Here is a 23,924-nt window from a genome sequence, read left to right as displayed (position 1 = left end):
TGCTAGATAGATATGTTGTGGCAGAAGCAGCATTCAGCGTGGTCGCTAGTCAGCTATTGGACGTGCAAGTCATGTTGAACGTTTCAGTCTTCGTTATGTGTAAAATGATGAAGTAATTGGTTTCTCTCGTCCAGATTGTGTTGCCCTGAAGGCAGTTGCATTTATGGACAGACAGGTGAAAGTTGGAAGTTTTGGAATTCGTTTGTTGGAAAGATAACCCCGTGTGAACTCTCGGTCTGTGTGTTAATTCCGCGTGGCATGTTTCGTATAAATATATGGAATATTTTTGGCGAGCAGTTTCTTTGCTAGAAATCCACTGAAAAGGATCGAGTTTGAAACTCATATACAGTAGCGGAGTACTGACTGTGATATCGCGTAATTATTCGGGTGGGACATATGTACATGTCTGGTTGCTTTGTGTGTGATCTGAATTGCATGAACTGTGAACTGAGAGCAGTAGTTTTGTTAGTTAATTACACGCAGGCTTGATGGCAGATTTTTTTCATTTGAGCTAAAGGAAATAAAAAGACTTGTACTAGAATTTTGAAGGAAAGAAGCAACCACCTTCTGCCCGAAAATTATTATAAGAAATTTACAGGATAGCTGGCTACTGGACTTACACGGACTTTGCTACGTAAGTATCGGCGACGTATGCATCAACGCTGTTTTTACGCCGTCTGAAGAGAACATACGTATGCAGAGAAACGAGATGTTGAACTGACACCGTACTGAGATAGGTGGAACTTTTGCAGTGAACAGTACGAAGAAAGACTGCGAATTAATACCCCGCCGCAACGGCTTCATCCTCATTCTAATATTTCCGCTTTTCGTTCACTGCACCTTAAGTCCATGTTAACGGAATATTATGAAAACATGACGTAACTTGAGAGCCCAAGCATGTTTCAAAATGGCTTGCGTTTACATGGAAGCAAAAATCTATCGCAGAATTGGAAAACCGGTAACTATAGCCGATTTTCGGAATCGATATTGAAGTGTTTACGTGACCACCCAGAAGCGACATTCGGAAATCCTTTTGCGAAATCCGGTAATGAGAGCTCTATGTAGACGGGGTGACTCTGACATGTCCAGTTTCGACTCTTGGGAATAGCTATCGACTCTCATGTTCTTATCCCAAGTAACATTCGGTGTTTTGGCTGTGCGGAGACGTAATTGTTTCATCAAAATCCCTATGCTGCATGCAGTTCTGTTTCTCTGATATTTCTATAATCGTTCATTTTGTTGATATGCACAAGATACTGTAGCATGTCTTGTTTTTTTCCTCACTGCGCAGATCTGTGAGCTGACAAAAACCCATAGGTACGTTTTTTGAAAACTTGAACACAAAAAATGTAGCGAATACGAACTGAAAACGTAACGAACAAAAAACAAATACCAGTAGGCAAACAAGTATTGGTTTCGGAGTTCCAGTTTCATTTGTTATCGAGACAAATACAGCAAAAGTGGAATTACATGGACTACGAAAGCATCCTCTTACATATCAACCTTATCTTCTTGGTTATTCAAAATATATCAAGAAAAAAACAAGTTACATTAACGAGAACAAATGTGTCGTATCACAAGAGCCAATAAGCCTTCAAGAACACAATAACTACAAAATTACCTTTCTGACACTATTTAATTCATGCAAACATTGAAATTTTTAATATTTAAAAAAAGCTGTTGTGAGCACACGAGAGAAACAATTAACAAGAAGCAATCGCAAACATTAATGTATAAGCTTTCATTGTCGTCTGTTAGTGCTACGAGCTGCAGACCAGAGGCCAGCCGAGCTCAACCGATCAGCACACCTGGTCGGCACCAAGATTTGCTGTCCCTTGACGCCGTGGCGCACAGAAACCACTGGACGGGCCCCTCTACTTTTATGACGCGACTGCCCATGAATGCATTAGAGTGTGGGATAAATGTGCGCAAGCATCAGTACTGTACAAGCAGCTTGATGCTCGATGGAATTTTGATTATGTATGCTTGTGCAAGCCTTCAAACGTATGGGTTCTTGAGTGTGTGTATCAAGAATAGGGAGACTTGTGCAAGCATTTGTCAGTTATCTGCCCTTGATTTAAATTTCGTTGGTTATGTTATATTACTTTCTGCACAAGGTTGTACTGTACTGTGGGTCACGTCAAAGAACACAATGTTTCACGGAGAAACAGAGAAGAAAATCAACAGTACTGTGAGATAATTTCCATAGCGTGTCTACCACAAATAGTTAATATGGGAATAATGTTTTCGTTTCTTTAACCACTCTTACTGCACATATCGCATTTCATTCCTTGTTTTTCTCGTAACACAAGCAAAAAGGTTGCTAAAGGCAACGCATCATAGTCTGAGCTCGACATTTTCTGATAAACAAACTAATGCTTGTACAAACATGCTTGACCGTGTGTAGGCGCCAGGAATTTGTCCATTATTGCTCAAATGCTCAAGCACTCTTTGCGCAAGCGTGATTGTCAAGCACGTATTTACGTGAGTGACCGCCTGCAGAGAGCTGTGGCTTAACACTACCCAAAACAAACAATTGAAAAGAAAAAAATATTTATAGAACGAACTTGGAAAACTGAAAACAGAAACGAAGCAAACGTGTCACAACAAAAGAGTGTAACTAAGAAAATAAAAAAAAATATGCTATACGTATATCTGAAATTTTTTTGCTTCTTTCTCAGTCCTCTATCCATTCGCCAGAGGTTTTCCACATGTTAGGTAATACGCTGTATATTAATGACCTGGAAGACATTATTAACAGTGAATTCAGACTTTTTGCAGACGATGCAAAATGAGGTTATATCCGAAAAAACCCGCAAAAGAGAATATCAACGCTTGAGAATATTTCAGTGTGGTACAAAGTTTGGCAGCTTCATTCAAATATCCAGAAAGGGAAAACTGTCCAATTCATAAAACCCTAGAATGAAATTTCGTACGACTGCAAATCGAGTTCCAATTGGAATCTGTCACATAGAATGAACAAATTTCGTCGGGAAGCATGTTGGCAGTCAACATGTTTGAAGGTCAATGTAAACGCATACGTCAACTAATACGAGATGTATTTTTTAAAAAATAACAATATTTGACTCTTTGCGACTGTTTCGGTGTCGAAACCATCCCCTGGCGCTCATTAGCTGAAATCAGTCATAATTATTGTTTACCTACGAGACACTTTTTTCTGATTGAAAGAAAAAAACTGTTTTGATGACGTGATATGTACTGTAGTTCTTGTAATAGGGGTCAGGTTTGTCATGTGCTGCAGCTTAATCATTAAAGATTACAAGCTATGTCATTTTCAAGGTCTCCTCTCTCAGTGTCTTGCCGACGTGGTGGATTTCCCCTACAGTTGGCATGCACTGGACACTCTGTATATACTATATAGTATATAGTACAATGAGCGCCGGAATCAGTGTTTTTGAACAACCGTAGAAAATGTTGTACTTAGAAGTGAGTGAATGAATGCAACAGATGTTTATATGCCTGCAACATTTGATTAGTAGCCTCGTGGGGGAATCCCGTCGATGTAGAATGATAAACATGCCTGTTGTTAATCGTTCACCGGATGGTATTTAACAAATGAGATTTCAAATAGAAATTGTATATGATTGTGCATTTTTAGTTGATTTGTTGAATTTCAGCAATGAAACGTATCGTAGTAATTATAATTTATGTTACTCTTGTACATATTAACATTATTGAAGCAGGGTACTTTGATCTATTAACAAATGCCGTTTCTGGAGTTTGGTGTCAAGCTTTCGAATGCTGTGATTCTACGTGGGAAAACGCCGACATCTCACGTAAGTATTAAAAAAGAAAAATCATGATTATAAAAAGGACAGTGGACGGAGTTATTTAAATTATTAATCTTATGTAAAATATGTTAGCAGCCGGCACTGCTTTCCTAGAATGACAGTGACGAAAACAAAGTAATCATTATTTTTTTCGTGGATTTATAGTCATAGCTTACCTAATTTCATAAGTCCTTTATCATATGTATAGACATGATACTTAGCTAAGACTAAAAAATGTATTTAGATTAAAAGAAAACTCATTTACACCTACTGTGTAAAAAATTGATTTTTAGTTGTTAATTTTTCAGTGTTTTGAGTGATGAAATACGTACAGTGTAAATCGGTTCACAGATTAATAAAAAAAAAAAAAAATCTGCCACTCAATCAAGCCAATGAACTTGCAGAAGCTTTCGCACATTTATTTATTGTGTAAGAGGTTTATTATGAACGAAAGATATTGATCGAATGGGACAAGTATAAGAGTACAGGCTTTACAGTTTTGTTATTTAGGCCTACTGGAAATTTTGTAGCTGATTAGTAGAGAAAACCAAATTTCACCCACTCACTGTTCATTACTGTTAATATTGCTTTATATCCATCACGGAATTAGGATAGGCTAAGTAATTTTACATCCATTCCCATTCATATGTAGTTGTTTTACTTTTCTGCTCTGTAAGCCCACATGTATTACAGAGTAGAGTAAGGATACTGCTTGGGAATGTCATGAGACATTTTCTATTTCCCTTCACAGTTGAAGTAAACGAAAAAAAATCATTGTTTTATCCCTGTGTGCTTTATGTTTTACATTTCCATTACTATTTTACCTAATACTGTGACAAGTTCATTGTGAGACTTATAACTGCACTGATTGTTTCACAGAAATGTACTTATTAACATTACACACTGTGAACCTTTATTGTAGACCCATCCAGAGAAATTTATTTGGCACATCAGTGGAGATGTCTTGTACTAATGAAATTGATCAGTCATGATCTGTGGTGATTGGTTTTTGACGCTTTATGGGACTAATGTGTAATAATGGGCTCCACACTAAAATGATGGTTGAGGTGATCGGTGGACCTTTAGAGTAGCACCAGAGAACCATAACCTGGTGTATGGCTTATGTTTAAACCAGATTTAAGTGGTCATTTGTTGTTACACATAGGCCTGCTGTGTGTACAAGGAAGAAACTGAATCATGTAGAAAGATGACAAAAAAATGTATTGCGCATGACCTGTTTTAAACAGTGGTAAATATTTAACTGTTAGAATGTAAGAATATTGTGAAGTGGATAACTGTACATCTTGCAGTGTTTTCTAAGCAGTCTGCATTGTGGATTAAGTACAGTCTTTTTAGCAATCTACCAATGGACTGAACTCTGCCACCTGCTACAGTTTAACCTAAGAGGTTTTTTTTTGCCATGTTACCACAATTTGTGACTTGCAGGTGTTTGAATGGGTTGACTGATCCATTTGATACTCATCGATACTGTCGTATACTATATTTTGCATTTTGTGAATTACACAGTTTGACATTACTGAACATTTAAGGCAAGTTGCTAGTGTTGACAACACTATGAAGTTTCAAGATCTGGCAGAATATTTCTGCAGCATTTTTTTTAACCTAATATTTAAGCATTAGATAACTGCTTCATTAATTGTGACGTTACTATTAATAGAGTCTGATAGGTCATTAATATACAACATGAACAGCAAGGGTCCATACTTTCCTAGTACACACCTGTAATTACTTTTACATCTGTTGAATATGCTACATCAAAGATAACCAGCTGTGTCTTCGCACCCAGAATTCTTCAATCCAGTCTCAAACTTCATTTGATACCATGTATGTTGCACCTTTGCTAATAAACATTAGTATGGTACTGACTGAAACGCTTTTTGGGAGCAAGTGAATGCTGCTTCAACCTGATTGTCTTGCTCCATGCCTTTCATGACGTCGTGCAAGAAACGTCAGAGATGGGTTTGGCATGGATGGCGTCATTCTGTTTTAGATAACCTGGTTATCTTATTAGAGCTAAGAATATGTTCTAAGATACAATCAGTGGTATTAGATAATTGTTTTATGGACCACATCTGCTACTCATATACATTTTTGTATTCCAGTATTTCAATGCAACACTATACTGATCATCACCGAAGCCACTTTCCCTTGTCCTATAATTTTCAGCATTAACTCACACTAGACGGCAATCAAAACTTGTTATGTTGGTGCAATTAGAAATGTTTTCTAAAACTATTGAGAGAAAACCATATTGCTTCACATGTAGAATAATATTTGTGTCTGAAATGACAATTTGTGTCAGAGCTAAGACTAGAAACTGCACTTCCTGTTTTTTTTTTGTGTGTTGTACTTTTAAGGCATGCGTCCTGGCCTGACCAAATTCTCTGTTTCAGTTGATGCTTCCTACTAAATGTAAGAAAAAATATTCTGAAATTGAGGGCTGATTAGACAATCCCAGTGCTTTACTGAGTGTGGTTCTGTTGGAGTTGGTGTGCCGTTGCCTTCTTTTGACCTTTGAAGTGATCTACCGGGCCAATTATAGGAGATCTACCATTTACCGTGGACCCCAAAGCACAGTGCCGCTTGGCGTTTTGCACATTAACAAAACATTGTTACAAGTGTTCCTTTAGACAATTGCATTATTCGTGAGTGCCTCACAAAGCCTCCAACATTATCCTCTCTACTATTTATATTCATTGTAAGTAAATATTAACGGGCTTACAAAACTAACTTGAAGTTGTCTTGACACCATTCAGGTTTGTTCTGTTAGGAACAGTGTATTGTTCTGTTTGAATTAATGTACTGAATTCATTCACAAGTCTAGTCTGATGCTTGTTAAGCTTGTATTTTGTTTGCTGAACAACAGTGCAGAACTGTACTGAATGACTTTCCAGAAGTCGAGGAACCACCTGGACACCTTTATCTATGGTGCTCTCAATCTCGTGGACAAACAAGTGGAGTTTTGCAAGTTCTCTGTTTGCAGAATCCATTTTAATTTTGAAATATAGACTTTTGTTCTATGAGTGAGCGTAGAACGTGTTCCACAATTCTGCAGCGATAAATATTAGTGATGTAGGCTTACAATTACGTGCATGTGTTCAGTGACTTTTTGTTCCAATCACTAGGTACCCGTCCTTGCTTAAGTGATCTATGACCGCTAGAAGGGAGGAAGTTCTTTCACATAATCTCCATAAGCCCCCCCTCCCTCCAGCCCCTATGGCTGTCTCATCCAATCTAGTTGCCTTTCCACTTCTGAGCAGTTTTAGTTGATTTTTCTACACTGTGATAGCTTATGTCAGCATGTGCAATATCGAAATTCATTCGGTGATTGAAAAGAGCAACTATATTGTAGTAAAATGTAGTGTACAATTTCAGGAGATCGAATTCAGTGTTCTGTATGTCATCTTCTGGTTCGGTGCCTCTTTGGGCACTGAGCTATTTTGATTCACTTACTGACTTTACATAAAGCCAGTGATATGGTCACTTGTTTCCTTCCCCAATGTTAACCGATTTGCAAAGTTTGGGGCAGTTAGTTATTGGAAGGTCTAAGACATTGTCCTCAGGTATAAGTTCTTTAACTACTTGCTTGAAGTAATTTTCACACTAGACATTCCAAACAGACCCGATCTGGGGCAGGCAGCTATTCAAAATGATAGCGATGGTAACATCCAGAACACTCTCTAATGAATCCTCTTCTCTGTCAACAGGGTCATTCCATGTGAAATCAACAAATAAAAAAAAAAAATTTGAAATTTGATGATTTATAGTTTTGTGATCTTTTTTGTCATTTTGTTCTACCTATCAAAATAAGGTAAAATAAGAAATTAAAGATTTTTAGATGTTACATTTTTAAGTTATTTAATTTTTAAAGTTTCCACAATTGTGCTATTTTTGTCATGTTTTGGAACCTTAACACGAACATACCTCAAAAATCATTTGACTTATAAGACTTGCCATATTATTCAGTTTTTTATAGGCTTTAGAAGTATGTCTATGTGGCTATACTCAAATAAATAGGATAAATTTTCCCAAACCAATTTCTTTTCAAAATCTGCATTTTTTTGTTGAAAAAATTTGTTTGGTGTGCGCTGTTTGTTAACATTTACACCAAATTTCATGATGGTATTCTAGTGAGAACATATTGAATAAATTTTATTTTTCCTGAGATTTGTTTTGCCTGCTGTCCCACAACAGCACTCAGGCTGGCTCATAAAATTAATGTTAAAATGAAAGTATTCTTTACAAATTAAGCACACTTCAGTTAATCACATTATCAGTGCAACAAACCAAGCCATACAACAGTTTAAAATGGGAGTTTACAGAACTTTATTTTTGTCCCAATTTGAAAATAATTTCTTACTTTAATGATGGCACTGCAGCACAATATAAAAATCTCAAAAACATTTATAATTTATGTCATTATTTTGAAGATTTGACAGGAATTGAGGCAGAATGGCATTTTTATGCTACTACACATGGAAAGGGGTTCGCTGCACATTAAAAAGGCTTGAATTCAAAGCTAGTTTGCAGAATCCTATGACTAATTGAATATTAACTCATGTTAATATACAGGGTGTCCTATTTATCTTGACCACCCTAAATAACTGTTTGTCCAGATGCAAATTACAAAATGTTTCAAGCAAATGTTCTTTACCTGTCAGGGAGATATCAATGAGCATGATTGCCTTCATTGTAGCATTGTTTTTTACAAAGATATGAACAGCAGTATGACTTTTTTAAATGGCACCCTGTATTTTTTATTCAGTAATTCATTTGCTCTCTGAAATATCTATTCAAATATGTATCACAGTATACCCCTCACTGAGACACAACGTTATTAATTACATAACAGAACATTGACTTTGAGCCCGGGATCACAAACTCGTTCACTTGCTGGAGTTGTCAGAAAACAAATGAAAACCAAGTCAAAACATAACACAAAATTGACTTTGACTCTCCTGTACCATTGCCCAGGAGTAGAACATTCGAAGGTGCTCAAAGTGGTGACCCTGGACACTAATACACTGGTGCACTCGTTGAGTGAAAGAATTATTTACTGCTTCCAGTGTTGCCTGCTGAAGAGAGTTACAAGTAAGTACGATACGTTCCTGCAAAAATTTCCTCTGGAGTTGTTGAAATATCGTGATAGACAACGTCTTTAATGCATCCCCAAAGAAAAAAATCCAGATGATTTAAATCTGGAGACATAGCAGGCCAAGTAACTGTTCCTCCTCGACCAATCCATCTGGCAGGATACCTTCCATTCAGAACATGACGTGCACGCAAGGCATTATGTGCTGGACATCCATCGTGTTGATACCACATAAGTATTTTGGTTCTTAGCAGCACTTCATCCAGAAGAGGAGGAAGAACCAGTCTGTGGAAGTTGGCACACGCTGTGCTGTTTAGACTACCGTTGATGAAATAAGGGCCAATAATTTTAGTACCAAGCATCCCACACCAGATGTGAACTCTCCACTGACACTGATGTTCCATCTGTCTAAGCCATCGTGGGTTCTCGCTGGACCAATAATGCATGGTCCCTGTATTTACCTGTCCTTTGTTTGAGAAGGAACATTCGTTGGTAAATAGAACACTGGAGAAGAAGTTCGGGTTGGTGAAGATTTGCTGCTGTGCCCACTGACAGAACTGTACATGATTCTGGAAATCATTCCCATGCAATTCTTGATGTAAGTGTACATGGTAAGGATGGAACTGGTAATGTGTAAGAATACGATGTACACTGGTTTTAGGAACGCCAGTCTCGTGTTCAAGCTGTCGTACGTATGCTCACATGTGGATTCACTGCAATGGAAGTGAGAACAGTAACTTTGGCAGCTTCGTCTGTGTGAGTGCTACAACAATTATGTTGTTGTGGGTTGGAGCTTCCCATTTCCTGAAGGGTCACAACAAGACAAGGAAACATCCTCCGGGAAGGTGGGTTCTCATCAGGATATCGCTCTCTGTACAGTTCCGTTGCTTGCGTAGCATTTGACCTACCTTCAACAACAAGAAGATGTTATGTCGATGCACTTTGTAGGAAGGATAGCCTTTACTGTATGCCTACTCCACACAACAGCATTGCTAGGGCCCCCCGTCGGGCAGACCGTTCGCCGGGTGCCGGTCTTCCAATTTGACGCCACATCGGCGACCTGCAGTCAATGAGGATGATAAGATGATGGTGATGACAGCACAACAGCCAGTCCTTGGGCGGAGAAAATTCCTCGACCCAGCCGGGAATCGAACCTGGGCCCAGAGGATTGACAAATCGTCACGTTGCCCATTCAGCTACCAGAGGCGGACTTAGTTACAATAATAAATATTAACTTCCTTCCAACTAAACTACTGTACTAAATGTACCCGTATAGTACTAAATGTACCCATGCATAAGAAAACAGTATTGCAATTACTGTTCTGCTATCTTACATTCCCCATAAATGAGTAGGATTTCGTTGGTGTACATTCTACTCACACAACTAACGATGGTAGACGGAATCACTGATGTGCATTATATTTATGTTTGTATTTGTCCTCTGTCAACGTCAGCTCATGGATGTGTTCCATGAGCCCGAGTACCTGCACTAAGTGCTGGGAGCACCAACGTCAATGTTGTGTTACTAATTAATAACATTGTATTTCAGTGAATGGTACACTGTGATACATTTTTAGATAAGTATTTAGGAGAGGAAATGAATTACTGAATAAAAATTAGAGCATGCCATTTAAAAAAGTCATATCTTTGCAAAAAACAAAGCTACAATGAAGGCTGTCATGCTGACTGATGTCCCCCTGATGGCTAAAGAACATTTGCTTGAAAAATTTTGTAATTTGTGTCTGAATAAACAGTTATTTAGGGTGGTCAAGATAAATGGGACACCCTGTATATTTAATTGATGTTAGGTGTTATTTTTTTCTGGAATTCTCAGCTGGCTGTTATCACTGATCACCAAACATGCAAGAGCTGCATTCACAACACCACACAAAATTACATGGCAGTGGTCGTCAGCAGGCTACCAGTGTCATTTAGTGTGGTGTTGTTGATTCGGATCTTGCACATTTCCAGATTGGCAATGACAGCCATCTGTAATTCTGGGAAAATAATACCTAACAAAAGTAGATGTATATATTAATATATGTGTTAAGATTGGGCTGGGAGTCTCAAAATCAATCTTGTATTTTTAATACATCCTTGCAACCAGAGGATCTTTTAGTTACAATTTATTTATTTAGTCCTATGGCTTGGGCCCCCCGTCAGGCAGACCGTTTGCTGGGTGCTGGTCTTTCAATTTGACACCACATCGGCGACTTGCAGTCGATGAGTATGATAAGATGATGGTGATGACAGCACAACACTCAGTCCTTGGGCGGATAAAATTCCTCGACCGAGCTGGGAATCGAACGCGGGCCCAGAGGATTGACAACCCGTCACGCTGCCCATTGAGCTACCAGGGGTGGACACTTAGTTACAATAATAAATATTAACTCCCTTCCAACTGTTGGAATCGTGTCAAGCAAATATCCCATCAGTCTTTTTTTCAATGTGGCATATGACGAGCATGTTGCAGAAGAAATGAGCTAGACAAGAAGATCTTTTGAAGCATTAGTGGTCATAGGGACTCAGAAATATCATACATTTACTCCCGTGAGCAAAGCCTTGGTTAAACCAAAAGTCATTTATGATTTTCAGGATTTTGATGCTCGTGAAATTCAAGTTGACACAGATGCAGATGCCATGCCTTTTGAACAGATTGTAGGATTTGTCACTGTTGTGACAACAAAAGGTGGACAGCTTGTGTGCTATTGAGAGTTGGAAAAGAAAGAGAAGTAAACCTCATATTTGTGCATCCTTGTGGATCAGTTCCTTCTTTTTCAAACCGAAGAAGACCAGATAAATTGTTTGTTCCAAAAGACAATATGCCCCACAGCTTCCACTGGAAAAACATACAGACTATTAGGTGAAGAGATACAAAGAAGCTCATAGATTATTTTGGAAAAGACTATGTTGTAATATCAGTAATACTGCTTGAGAGGACACAGTTACATTATTTAAAACAAGGCTGTAATATATAATCTTAGACTCTAATGAGATTGTAATTGGATCACCATAATGTTTTTCTTGTTGAAGATGAATAGGTATCGTCTTATTGCGAGGCACTCAAATAACACAATACTAAATAGTAACAACTTTGGGAATTTTTAATTAATAATATCAATTAATATTATTATACTTGTAAAATGAAGGTACAGTTAAGTTAATTATTTATTGTCTTTATTGAGTGCGTTTTGTTATGGTGTGTGTTAAAGTATTTTCACAGTTAACAGGGAAAGCTAAAAGTGATTCAAAATTTAAATGTAGGATTCTGATAATCTAATAAATCAGTAGTCATGAAATAAAAAATAAGTGATGGTACAGCTTTGTTTTGTTTTCATCCTTTGATCTTTCTATTACAGCATAATAATAAGCATAAAGTCCTACGTACTACATGCTGGATACTAAGTTCGCTAGCAAAATAAAATTTATTGTAACATGTTCACATTGGAATATCATCATGAAATCTGGCTCATACATTAACAAATGATGTTGGTTTGACAACACACATTTTATAAATTTAATGAAGTTTTAGATACTTTAAAGCTTAAAGGAAACCGAATAAAATTGTGCAATTCAAATGTTAAAAGTCAAATAAGGTCTCAAAATGTGACAAAAATCACATAATTTTGGAACCTTTCGATATCAATAATTCAAAAACATAAAATTCAAAAAAGAAAAAATTAATTAATTTGGGGTTTTTCGTGCAGGCAACTACTGCTACCAATTTATAAAAATGTATCAAATTGTGAGATGTCAAGAACCAGACCATTGGTTGGTTTCACATGGAAGGACCCAACTGCTTTAATTGCACGACTTCCCCATGTCTGGAATATTTAAGTCTCGCCATATTACAATAGCATGATCAGAAAACTTCCTCGGGTATTCTCTAAGTAATGTTTGAAGGCCCTGCCACTGCATCTCCTGACACAGGTGATCCATAAAAGTGTCAGATTACCATGTTTTACTCACCGTTGATCTTTACCTTTAGCCAGACTATTCCACATTCAGCATCTTTAATAACCTCACGATATACTATAGGGGTCTTTATGTCAATAAATACACCACCATCTGTGGTACCTATCCTATCCTATCCTAGCCTTGGGATATGTATTCCAATCAGAATTTAGTATTTTGCTGCTGATCATTTCCAGTTCCAGTAAACTTTCTGTTCCTGATACTTTGTGGGTATCATTAATTTAAAAAAGCAAGACTATTCGGGGATCTTAGCATGGATACCCCTGCAGTGTGAAATGAGTAGGTTTACTTAAATGTGCGGTACAGTGTTACTTGACAAGACAGTGGGTGGAGTACTTACGACATTAATGTTGAACATTGTTGTTGTTGTGGTCTTCAGTCCTGAGACTGGTTTGATGCAGCTCTCCATGCTACTCTATCCTGTGCAAGCTTCTTCATCTCCCAGTACCTACTGCAACCTACATCCTTCTGAATCTGCTTAGTGTATTCATCTCTTGGTCTCCCTCTACGATTTTTACCCTCCATGCTGCCCTCCAATGCTAAATTTGTGAGCCCTTGATGCCTCAAAACATGTCCTACCAACCGATCCCTTCTTCTAGTCAAACTGTGCCACAAACTTCTCTTCTCCCCAATCCTATTCAATACCTCCTCATTAGTTACGTGATCTACCCACCTTATCTTCAGCATTCTTCTGTAGCACCACATTTCGAAAGCTTCTATTCTCTTCTTGTCCAAACTAGTTATCGTCCATGTTTCACTTCCATACATGGCTACACTCCATACAAATACTTTCAGAAACGACTTCCTGACACTTAAATCTATACTCGATGTTAACAAATTTCTCTTCTTCAGAAACGATTTCCTTGCCATTGCCAGTCTACATTTTATATCCTCTCTACTTCGACCATCATCAGTTATTTTACTCCCTAAATAGCAAAACTCCTTTACTACTTTAAGTGTCTCATTTCCTAATCTAATTCCCTCAGCATCACCCGATTTAATTTGACTACATTCCATTATCCTCGTTTTGCTTTTGTTGATGTTCATCTTATATCCTCCTTTCAAGTCACTGTCCATTCCGTTCAACTGCTGTTCCAAGTCCTTTGCTGTCTCTGACAGAATTACAATGTCATCGGCGAACCTCAAAGTTTTTACTTCTTCTCCATGAATTTTAATACCTACTCCGAATTTTTCTTTTGTTTCCTTCACTGCTTGCTCAATATACAGATTGAATAACATCGGGGAGAGGCTACAACCCTGTCTCACTCCTTTCCCAACCACATTACGGAACAGAAATGTTTCTGTTGTGTTGTGATAGGGAATCATTAATTTTATTCATCTGATATGGTCATTGTTCCTTCATCAGATCCATCAACTCAGCACATCAAGACACTGGCTCATTTTCTGGAATAAAATTATTCAGATTTGTGTGCATCCACACTGGTCCGTGTTTCGTGTGGTTTAGATAAACAACTTAAGACAAATACATGAATACTTCTTTCATCCAGATTATGGTGTACTTAATCTCGTGTCCTATTCCAACTGGACTGGATGTCCATCATTGACCAGCCTTTTTCTGGAAATAGTAATTCTACAGCTAAACTTTATTGATTTTAGTTTATGTATTCATATTTCTTCTACACATATAGTCCCAGGGTGACAGCCTTTTTCTGCAGCATTCAGCCAAGTTGTCAAATTGGAACCTGGCATTGTCACTGGGCACTTTGTAAATATTTATCCACTATCTGTAGAAAAATACTTTTATCAATTATGCACTTACAAGTACATTTTCCTTCTAAGTTAATGTAGGGTATAAAGAACACAGTCTTGAAGAGACACTAAGCACCTATCTTTGTTTCATTGAAACCAGTTGTAGAACAATCTTAACAGATGTTTCTTAATGTTTCAAACAATGGAAACTGAGGATTGAATAATGACTATCTTATGAAAGGAAAATTTTGCTACTTGTCATGTAACGAAGATGTTAAGTCACTGTATTGTGAATTTTTTTAATGTTTATTTCAATTTTATCACCATATGTGACAGATAGAAGAGTTTATTTTCCATCTAGCTGATTCTTGTAATGAAACTATTTGTATTAAGGTTAGTTTGAAAGAACCCCCATTAAATGATTGTTATTGTTATTCTCTTTCCTTTTTCAGGTTTGGATTATGAACTGCAACAAAAACTGTATGGGCAACACATAGCTCATGACTTAGTTGTCAATGCGATAAGAAGTCATGTGAAAGGTAATAATCATAAACCTTTAGTGATGAGCTTTCATGGCTGGCCGGGCGGTGGGAAGAATTATGTTACAAAGTTTATCATGAAGAACTTATTCAAGAATGGCGAAACTGATAAACATGTGCACATTTTTTCTGGGAAAGCTCATTTTCCTTTAATTGAAGAAGTTTATTTATACCAGGTAGGAGAAATAAGTACTGTGTTTTCACATTGTATTGGAAAGTAACAAGATAAAGGCATTTTAGTCAGAATTTTTACTAGATGCAAAACCGTATTGTTTGATCTTACGTATACCTCTCTTTGAGTTCCCTTCCACTCTCTCCTACTGTATCTCCCTTAACCTTGTGTCTGTACTGACTTCCTCTCTTAATCCATGAATATTGTTGTTTCGATCAGATGGAGGAAATTTAAATAAGCCCGGTGTCTCTCCTAAGAGTCTTCAGGTGCTTTATCTGTAGTGTTTTCTATATGATATCAAAAATTCTGGCAGCAAATTGTGGCCACAGAGAGATAGAGAGCAAGAGAGAGTGAGAGAGAGAGAGAGAGAGAGAGAGAGAGAGAGAGAGAGAGAGAGAGAGAGAAATATGCCAGGCATTCTGGCCTGAGCCACTGGAGTTGGCGTTCATGTGTACATGAGGTACACTTGCTTGTGTGTATGAGTAGTGTGTGTATCTGTCTTTCTTTTGTCTCTGTTTTATTGATGGGGGCTGTGGCTGAAAGCTTTGTAAGTGTTTCAGTTATGCCTGTCTGCAACTTAACGTGCCTTCTTTACAGCAAGTAGCAGTCTCTTTTCCTACATTGTTGATAAACCTTGCACATAGAATGAATTTTTCACTCTACGAAAGGGGAGGAGACGTGTGGAGTTTAACATCCCCCTTTTACACATTACAAAATTAGGAAATCTTCTGTGGAATGGAAGGAGTTCCCAAGGAGAAACTTTTTCAGTTTGTTCTCAGATTTAACTGTGTAGTCTGTCAGACATTTTTGTATCATTGGGTTAGTGATCAAAAATTTTGTTGTCAGCATTGTGCATTCCTTTTTGTGCTAAAGACAACTTTAATGTGAAGTAATGAATTTAATTTTTTTTCTTCTGGTGATGTAATTATGTACATCATTATGCCTTTTGAACTACAGTGAGTTATTTATAACAAAATTCATGAGGGAATAAATATACTGTGAAGCAATAGTCACAATATCCAACTTGTTAAACATTGTCTACAAAACTTCCTGGCAGATTAAAACTGTGTGCCGGGCCGAGAATCGAACTCAGGACCTTTGCCTTTCGCAGGAGAGCTTATGTAAAGTTTGGAAGGTAGGAGACGAGGTACTGGCAGAAGTAAAGCTGTTAGGATGGGGCGGGAGTCGTGCTTGGGTAGCTCAGTTGGTAGAGCACTTGCCCGCAAAAGGCAAAGGTCCGGAGTTCTAGTCTCGGCCCGGCACACAGTTTTAATCTGCCAGGAAGTTTCATATCAGCACACACTCCGCTGCAGAGTGAAAATCTCAATATGTCTACAAGATGATCATGGATGAACACCACATATTATTCTTACAGCAAATTTTTACCAGTAAAGACGTTCTCTCTTAAAGTTCAGTTACCCTATAACATCATCCTATATCACATTACTGAATGAAAATATGCAAAATATGTCAACTTACTTATTTGCCGCTCCCCAAGATTTGCAATAATTCAAAGTGCAAATGTGGCTGAAGTTGTTTTTGGAGTTCCAAAATGTATTTTTCCAGTTTAAATTCTCATTAATATGGACACTTAAAAATTTTGACTTTTATACCCTATTTATTACTTGCTCGCCGTGTGTTGATGTAGTACATCTAGATGTGCAGAACTGAAAATGTTGTGTCTTTTTGACCTTGAGATTGAGGTTATTTGCCGAAAACCACTAAATAATAGTTTTAAGAATCTTGCATACTGTTGCTTCTTTTGCTGTATGTTTGGCTGGGTTGATTAAAATACTAGTGTCATTTGCAAAAAGAACTAATTCTGCTTGTTATACAAGGTATTCATAATTACAGTTCCAGTTTCAAAACACTTTAGATAGAGAACCATTGTTCAGAATGATGTCAAATTTGAACAGTATTATTGACTCAAGGAGAAATGCCATAGAACAAAATAAAAATATTTTTTAAAAAAATGAACCAGTAGATATAAATAGGGTTGGCTACAAATGACAGATGAATCACAATGTGGCGGCTCTGGTTTGAGTTGCACAGCACACTACCCAAACTGTTCAGAATGGATGATGGCACAAGTTTGGCAGTCAACTGTTGTGGCACTGTGAGTTAGATAATCCCATCCACCATGGCAGTCTACATCTACATCCATACTCCGCAAGCGACCTGACAGTGTGTGGAATTGTACCACAATGCGCACTGCATGTTTTCAGTTTAGCTACATTTGTAATTGGAGCACTGAACCTGACATCTTTCAGATAACCCCACAGGCAGAAGTCACACATATTAAGAACAGGTGGTCTGGATGGCCAGGCTGTAGGGAAACGATGGCTGATAAACTCTAGCATTTCCAAAATGCCTCTATAGCTTCCACTTCACTGACTGTCCACTGTGCAGAGGAGCACCATATTACATAAAAATGATGCTACCCCACACATCCATGCTGTTGAAGGATTGGAATGACTGCACAAAAGACTCTCACAGCATTTACCAGGGACAGTATGTGTAAGAGGACCTGCATGAATCATCTCAGAAAAATATGGCCCTATGATAAATGATAATCCTACAGAAATAAACAAAAAATATACCTATTCAAAAAAGCAGATAAAAATTCACATGATACCTTTCTGAGAGATAATCTCCACTCCTTCCAAATTAACAATGTAGGTGTAGACCAGATGTGGTTTGAATTCAAAGAAATAGTATTGGCAGCAATTGAGAGATTTGTACCAATTAAATTAATAAACAGTGGAGCTGATCCTCCTCGGTACACAAACATGGTCAGAACATTATTGCAGAAACAGTGAAAAAAAATGCCAGATTTAAAGGGACATAAAATCTCCAAGATCGGCAATCTTTTACAGAAGCTAGAAATTTAGTGCAGACTTCAATGTGAGGTGATTATAATACAATGGAACTTTGTCTTGAAACCTGGCAGAAAATCCAAAGAGATTCTGGTCGTAAGTGAAGTATGCTAGCGGCAAGACAAAATCAGCACTTCCTCTGCGCAATTAACAGTGGAAATACTATAGAAGACAGTGCTGCCGAAGTTACTAAGCACAGTCTTCCGAAATTCCTTCACCAAAGACGACGAAGTAAATATTCCAGAATTCGAATCAAGAACAGCTGCCAATATGAGTAACATAGAAGTAGATATCGTCGGAGTAGTGAAGCAACTTAAATCACTTAATGAAAGCAAGTCTTCCAATCCAGACTGTATACCATTTAGATTCCTTTAAGAGTATGCTGATACAATAGCTCCATATACAAATGTTCGCGCGACAAAAGATCTGTACCCTAAGACTAGAAAGTTGCACAGGTCACACCAGAAAGGTAGTAGGAGTAATCCACTAAATTATAGGCCCATATACCTAACATCGATATGTAGCAGGATCATGGAACATATATTTTCTATCTATTGTGAATTACTCAGTTGCTGTTTTGCAGCCATGTTTAAAATTGTGAACATATATTGTGTTCGAACATTATGAATTATCTCAAAGAGAATGGTCCATTAACTCAGTCAACACATATTTAGCAAACATCGTTCTTGTGAAACACTACTGGCCCGTTACTCACACGAAGCCTTGAATGCTGTTGACAAGGGATTTCAAATTGATTCTGTATTTCTAGAAGGTTTTTGACACGGTAGCACATAAGCGGCTTGTAGTTAAATTGCATGTGTATGGAATATCGTCTCAGTTATGTGACTGGATTTGTGATTTACTGTTGGAGAGGTCACAGTTGGTAGTAATTGATGGAAAGTCATCGAGTAAAACAGATGTGATTTCTGGAGTTCCCCCGAGGCAGTGTTATATGCCCATTGCTGTTCCTTATCTATATAAACAATTTGGGAGGCAATGTGAGCTGCCGTCTTAGGTTGTTTGCAGATGTTGCTGTTGTTTATCGACTACTAAAGTCATCAGGAGATCAAAACAAATTGCAAAATGATTTAGAAAAGATATCTGTATGGTGCGAAAATTGGCAATTGACCGTAAATAACGAAAAGTATGAGGTCATCCACATCAGTGCTAAAAGAAATCTTTTAAACTTGATTACACAATAAGTCAGTGAAATCTAAAGCCTCTAAATTCAACTAAATACTTAGGAATTAAAATTACAAACAACTTAAATTGGAAGGAACACATAGAAAATGTTGTGGGGAAGGTTAACCAAAGACTGTGTTTCATTGGTGGGTAACATATCTAGAGAGACTGCCTGCACTACCCTTGTCCGTCCACTTCGAGAATACTGCTGTGATGTGTGGGATCTTTACCAGATCAGATTGACAGGGTACATCAAGAAAGTTCAAAGAAGAGCAGCATGTTTTGTATTACTGAGAAGTAGGTGAGAGAGTGTCACTGAAATGATACAGGATTTGGTGTGAACATAATTAAAACAAAGGCGTTTTTCGCTGCAGCAGAATCTTCCTATGAAATTTCGGTCACCAATTTTCTCCTCAGAATGCGAAAAAATTTGTTGCCATCAACGTACTTCGAGAGAAATGATCATCATCATAAAATGAGGGAAATCAGAGTTCGCATAGAAAGATTATAGGTGTTTGTTTTTTACGCACGCTGTACTAGATTGAAATAATAGAAAATTATTGTGAAGGTGGTTCGATGAACACTCTGCCAGGCACTGAAATGTGATTTGCAGAGTATTCATATAGATGTAGATGTCATCAATCCACCTTTGCAGAATGAAGAGGGACTGGTTGATGTGCATTTGAATTTTCCATCACCCATATTCTGTAGTTCTGCATTTTGAGATGTTCTCAGAGATGGAAATCGCCTTTGTCTTCCCATAGAATATTCATTGACTGTTTATTGTCCACTTCCGCTTGAGCCAGAAATTCCAGAGTGAACATTTGTTGTGCTGGCAGGTCAGCAAGAAGTAACTCCTGAACATGGATGATTTTGTATGAATAGGAGTGCAGAATGTTTTGTAGGATTTTATGCACCGTGCTGCAGGCGTGTCCAATGTTCAGGCAATTCCCCATGCACTGCATGTTTGCACACCACCGCTTGACCCCTCCTGCAGTGGTGGGACCACATTTTAGACAGACACCGTATCAACTGCTCTTATCTCTCTTCCACACTGCATTTCAGAAGAATCTGCCTTTTCAAATTTTGTAATCATTTTTCTACAGACCATTAGCAGATATTGAACCAACAGCTTTTTTCATACTCTTGAGTGTCTGGAACTTCTATGGTGCTCCGGTGTCCAGTCACCATCAGTGGCACGCTATCCTTCATGGAGACATTCATGTTGGATGTCTCAGATGCAAATTGACGAACAGCCATGTGCCGCACATCTGTTGGTGTGCATATTCTGATGCATTCAGTGCCACCTATTATTTTCGTTAATCTTTTCTTTCCTCCCCCCATGATGTTTCCGCCTGTGTCAGTAATATGCTGTTCAAATTTGATTCTGAGCAGTGGTTCTCCTTCTGCAGCCTCTTGGAACTGGAACTTTCATTATGGACACCGTGTATTTTAGACGGAAAGTTGTTTACATGTATGAGGAACAATGGTGGATTTAAGATTGAGCCTTCTGGAACCTCATAAGTTATTTCTCCCCCGTCAAAAGAATTTATCTTGCTTACACTGGTTGAATTTATTGTGACTTTTTGCATTGTTTAGTTATGTGTGACATTATGTATTGGTTTATCCAAGAGAATATTGTGATTTACACAGTCAAATGTGTAAAATAAGTCAGACAGAATACCAACTGGTGCTATTTTGTTATTTAGTGGTTGTAAAATTGAGTGAGTGAATGTGCAAATGACATTCTCAATTGAGCAACTCTTCAGAAATCCAAACTGTGATTTACTGAGGATATTATTGTTACTCACATGGGATACTATTCTAACGTACCTGACCTTACGAAAAATTTTAAAAATTGATGTCTGTAGTGAAATGGGTGGGTAGTTATTGACATCTCTATACCGAGATTTAGCAAAGGCATATTCCAGTCTCCCTGGAAAAATGCCCTGAGTTAGTGATGCATTACATATTTCAGAAAAGACGATTCTTATTACATAGGTGAAAGTTGCCAGTACTCTGTTGGAACCTACATCAAATCGAGATGAGCTTTTATTTTTCGGAGAACATATAAATTTCTTACTTCCAAAAGAAGAAATGGATGAGTCATTCATCTAATTGAATTTTATGCAAGTTGCTTGTTCATCATACTCTTTCCATTTTTTTCTAGGACATTTTGTCCCTTTATTTTCTAATACATTTAAGAAATGATAGTTAAGCGTGTGTACTACCTGTTACTGGTCATGTATAGCCTTTCCATTAACGTTAATAATGATTTTGTTGTTTTCCATGGCTTGTTGCTCTATGTCTCGTTTCACTGCTTTCCATGTAGCCTTGAGTCTGTTGCCAGGATTTTAAGTCCTGGCGTAACATGCATGTTCCTTGATTTTTATTAATATTTCTTAAGAATTTAAGAGTAGTTCTCATAGTGTGCAGCTATTGCAGAATCTTTCCAGTGGATAACAAATCCTTTTTCTTTAACCTTCTAGAGATCCATGGTTTTCTTATGTAGCCATTTAAAGTTCTTACTGATTAGCTTATGTGGAAAATTGTTTTCAAATGATGAAAAAATGATATAACGAATTATTTAGGAATAAAGGAGATGACTCACTGAAAGGCAGAAGTGCTGCGTCATCAATAGGTACACAAACAAAGGGTACAGAGTTTGGCTGTGGGCTATCTAGGGATGCAGGTAGAGGGGGCAGGTGGTGGACAGCTGGGCATACAGTTTCATAGGCTAGGGCTTGAGATAACAACATGCAACCAGCTGATGTAGGTGACACAAATTAACACACACGGGAGGGGGGGCAACGAGTTATCTTAGTAAGGTTACTGGAGCAAAGGATGCACTGTAAGGATAGCTCCCATTGCGCAGCCCAGAAAACCTGATGGTGGTGGGGAGGATCCAGATGGCACAGGTTGTGAAGCAGCTATAGAAATCTCGTCTGTCACTCTCTGCTGAGTGATGTGCCACTGAGTGGTCAAGCTTGTTTTTGGCAGTAGTTTGGCGGTGGTGATTCATTCTAGTTGACACCAGGTTGGTTGTCATATCAGTGTAAAATGCTGTGTAGTGGTTGCAGCAGAGCTGGTATGTAACATGGCTGCTTTCACAGGTGGCCCAGCCTCTGATGGGGTAGTATAAGCCTGTGGCAAGACTGGGGTGGGTGTTGCTGGGTGGGCAGATTGGGCAGGTCTTGCATCTGGGGGTTCCACAGAGGTATGATCCCTGTGGCAGGGGTTTGGGAGAGGGAGCGGCTTAGGGATGAACTAGGATGTTGAGTAGGCTGGATGGGGGGTGGTTGTATATATCTTGGGTAGGATGTCTGTCATTTCAGGGCATGATAGATAACCAAAGCCCTGACGAAAGACATGGTGCAGTCATTCCAGTCCGGGGTGGTAGTGCATTACAAGGAGGCGGGTATGTGTGAGGATATGGCACGGGAGTCCTGTTTGGGAATCAGGAAGTTATTGCCTGTCTGCGAAAGCCTTTGTGTGGCCTTCAGCGTACTGGGTGAGAGTGTTCGTATCACTGCAGATGTGTCTACCACGGGTGACCAGGCTGTGTGGGAGGGATTTTTTGATGTGGAAGGGGTGTGGCAGCTGTCAAAGTGTAGGCACGTTGGTGATTGGTGGGTTTGATGTGGACCGTGGTGTGGATGGAGCCATATGAGAGGAGGAGATCGACATCTTGGAAGGTGGCATGATGGATCGAGGAGGACCAGGTGAAGTGGATGGGAGAGAAGGTGTTGAGGTTGTGGGGGAATGAGGATAATTTGTCTTGGTCTTGCGTGCAGAATATGAAGATGTCATCAATAAACCTGAACCAGACAAGAGGCTTGGAGTTTTGGGAAGCTAGGAATGTTTCCTCGTGGTGACCTATGAAGAGGTTGGCATAGGAGGATACCATGCGGGTCCTCTTGGCTCTGCCATGAATTTGTTTGTATACTTTCACTTCAAAAGTGAAGCAATTATGGTTTAGGACGTAGTTGGTAAGTGTGCGAGGAATGAAGTGGTTGGTTTGAGATCTGCGGGGCATTGGAAATAGGGTTCAGTTGTAGCAAGGCCATGTGCATGAGGAATGATGGTGTATAGGGAGCTTGTATCAACAGTGACGAGCAAGGATCTAGGAGGTAGGGTTGTGGGGATGGTGCAGAGCCAATGCAGGAAGCTATTGGTATCTTTAATGTGAGAAGTTAGGTTTTGGACAAACCATTGGGGATGTTGATTAACAAGAGCCGAGATTCTTTTGGTGGGGGCACTGTAACCAGCCACAGTGGGGTGCCCAGGATTGTTAGGTTTGTGGATTTTGTGGAGCATGTAGAATGTTGGTGTGGAAGCTGTTGTTGGGGTGAATAGGGAGATGGATTCAGGGGTGAGGTTCTGGGAACGGACTTCCGGAATGGGATCACTTTGGCAGAGCTCGTAGGCGGAGGTGTTGGACAACAGGCAGAGGCCTTCTGCCAGATAGTCACTCCAGTTCATCATAACAGTGGTGTAACCTTTGTCTGCTCGAAGGATGATCAGGTCGGGATCTGCTTTTAGGTTGTGTAGGGCAGTCCTTTCTTT

The 23,924-nt window shown here is 38.6% G+C and overlaps 1 protein-coding gene across 1 annotated transcript in view; it reads left to right on the top strand.

Annotated features, from left to right (window-relative positions):
• Positions 1-3,159: 3,159 nt before the first annotated feature.
• LOC124774985 (torsin-1A-like) overlaps positions 3,160-23,924 on the top strand; it is an 89,277-nt gene continuing 68,512 nt past the window's right edge. Inside the window, exons 1-2 of the mRNA XM_047249729.1 lie at positions 3,160-3,797; positions 15,042-15,304. Of these exons, the coding sequence (XP_047105685.1) occupies positions 3,641-3,797; positions 15,042-15,304 (420 nt within the window). The 5' untranslated portion in view covers positions 3,160-3,640. The remainder of the gene's footprint in view (positions 3,798-15,041; positions 15,305-23,924) is intronic.

Source organism: Schistocerca piceifrons, chromosome 2, assembly GCF_021461385.2.
Source record: "Schistocerca piceifrons isolate TAMUIC-IGC-003096 chromosome 2, iqSchPice1.1, whole genome shotgun sequence".
NCBI classification, from domain to species: Eukaryota; Metazoa; Arthropoda; class Insecta; order Orthoptera; family Acrididae; genus Schistocerca; species Schistocerca piceifrons.
The sequence above is the reverse complement of the archived record's forward strand: the minus strand, read 5'-3'. Positions and strand labels throughout refer to the sequence as shown.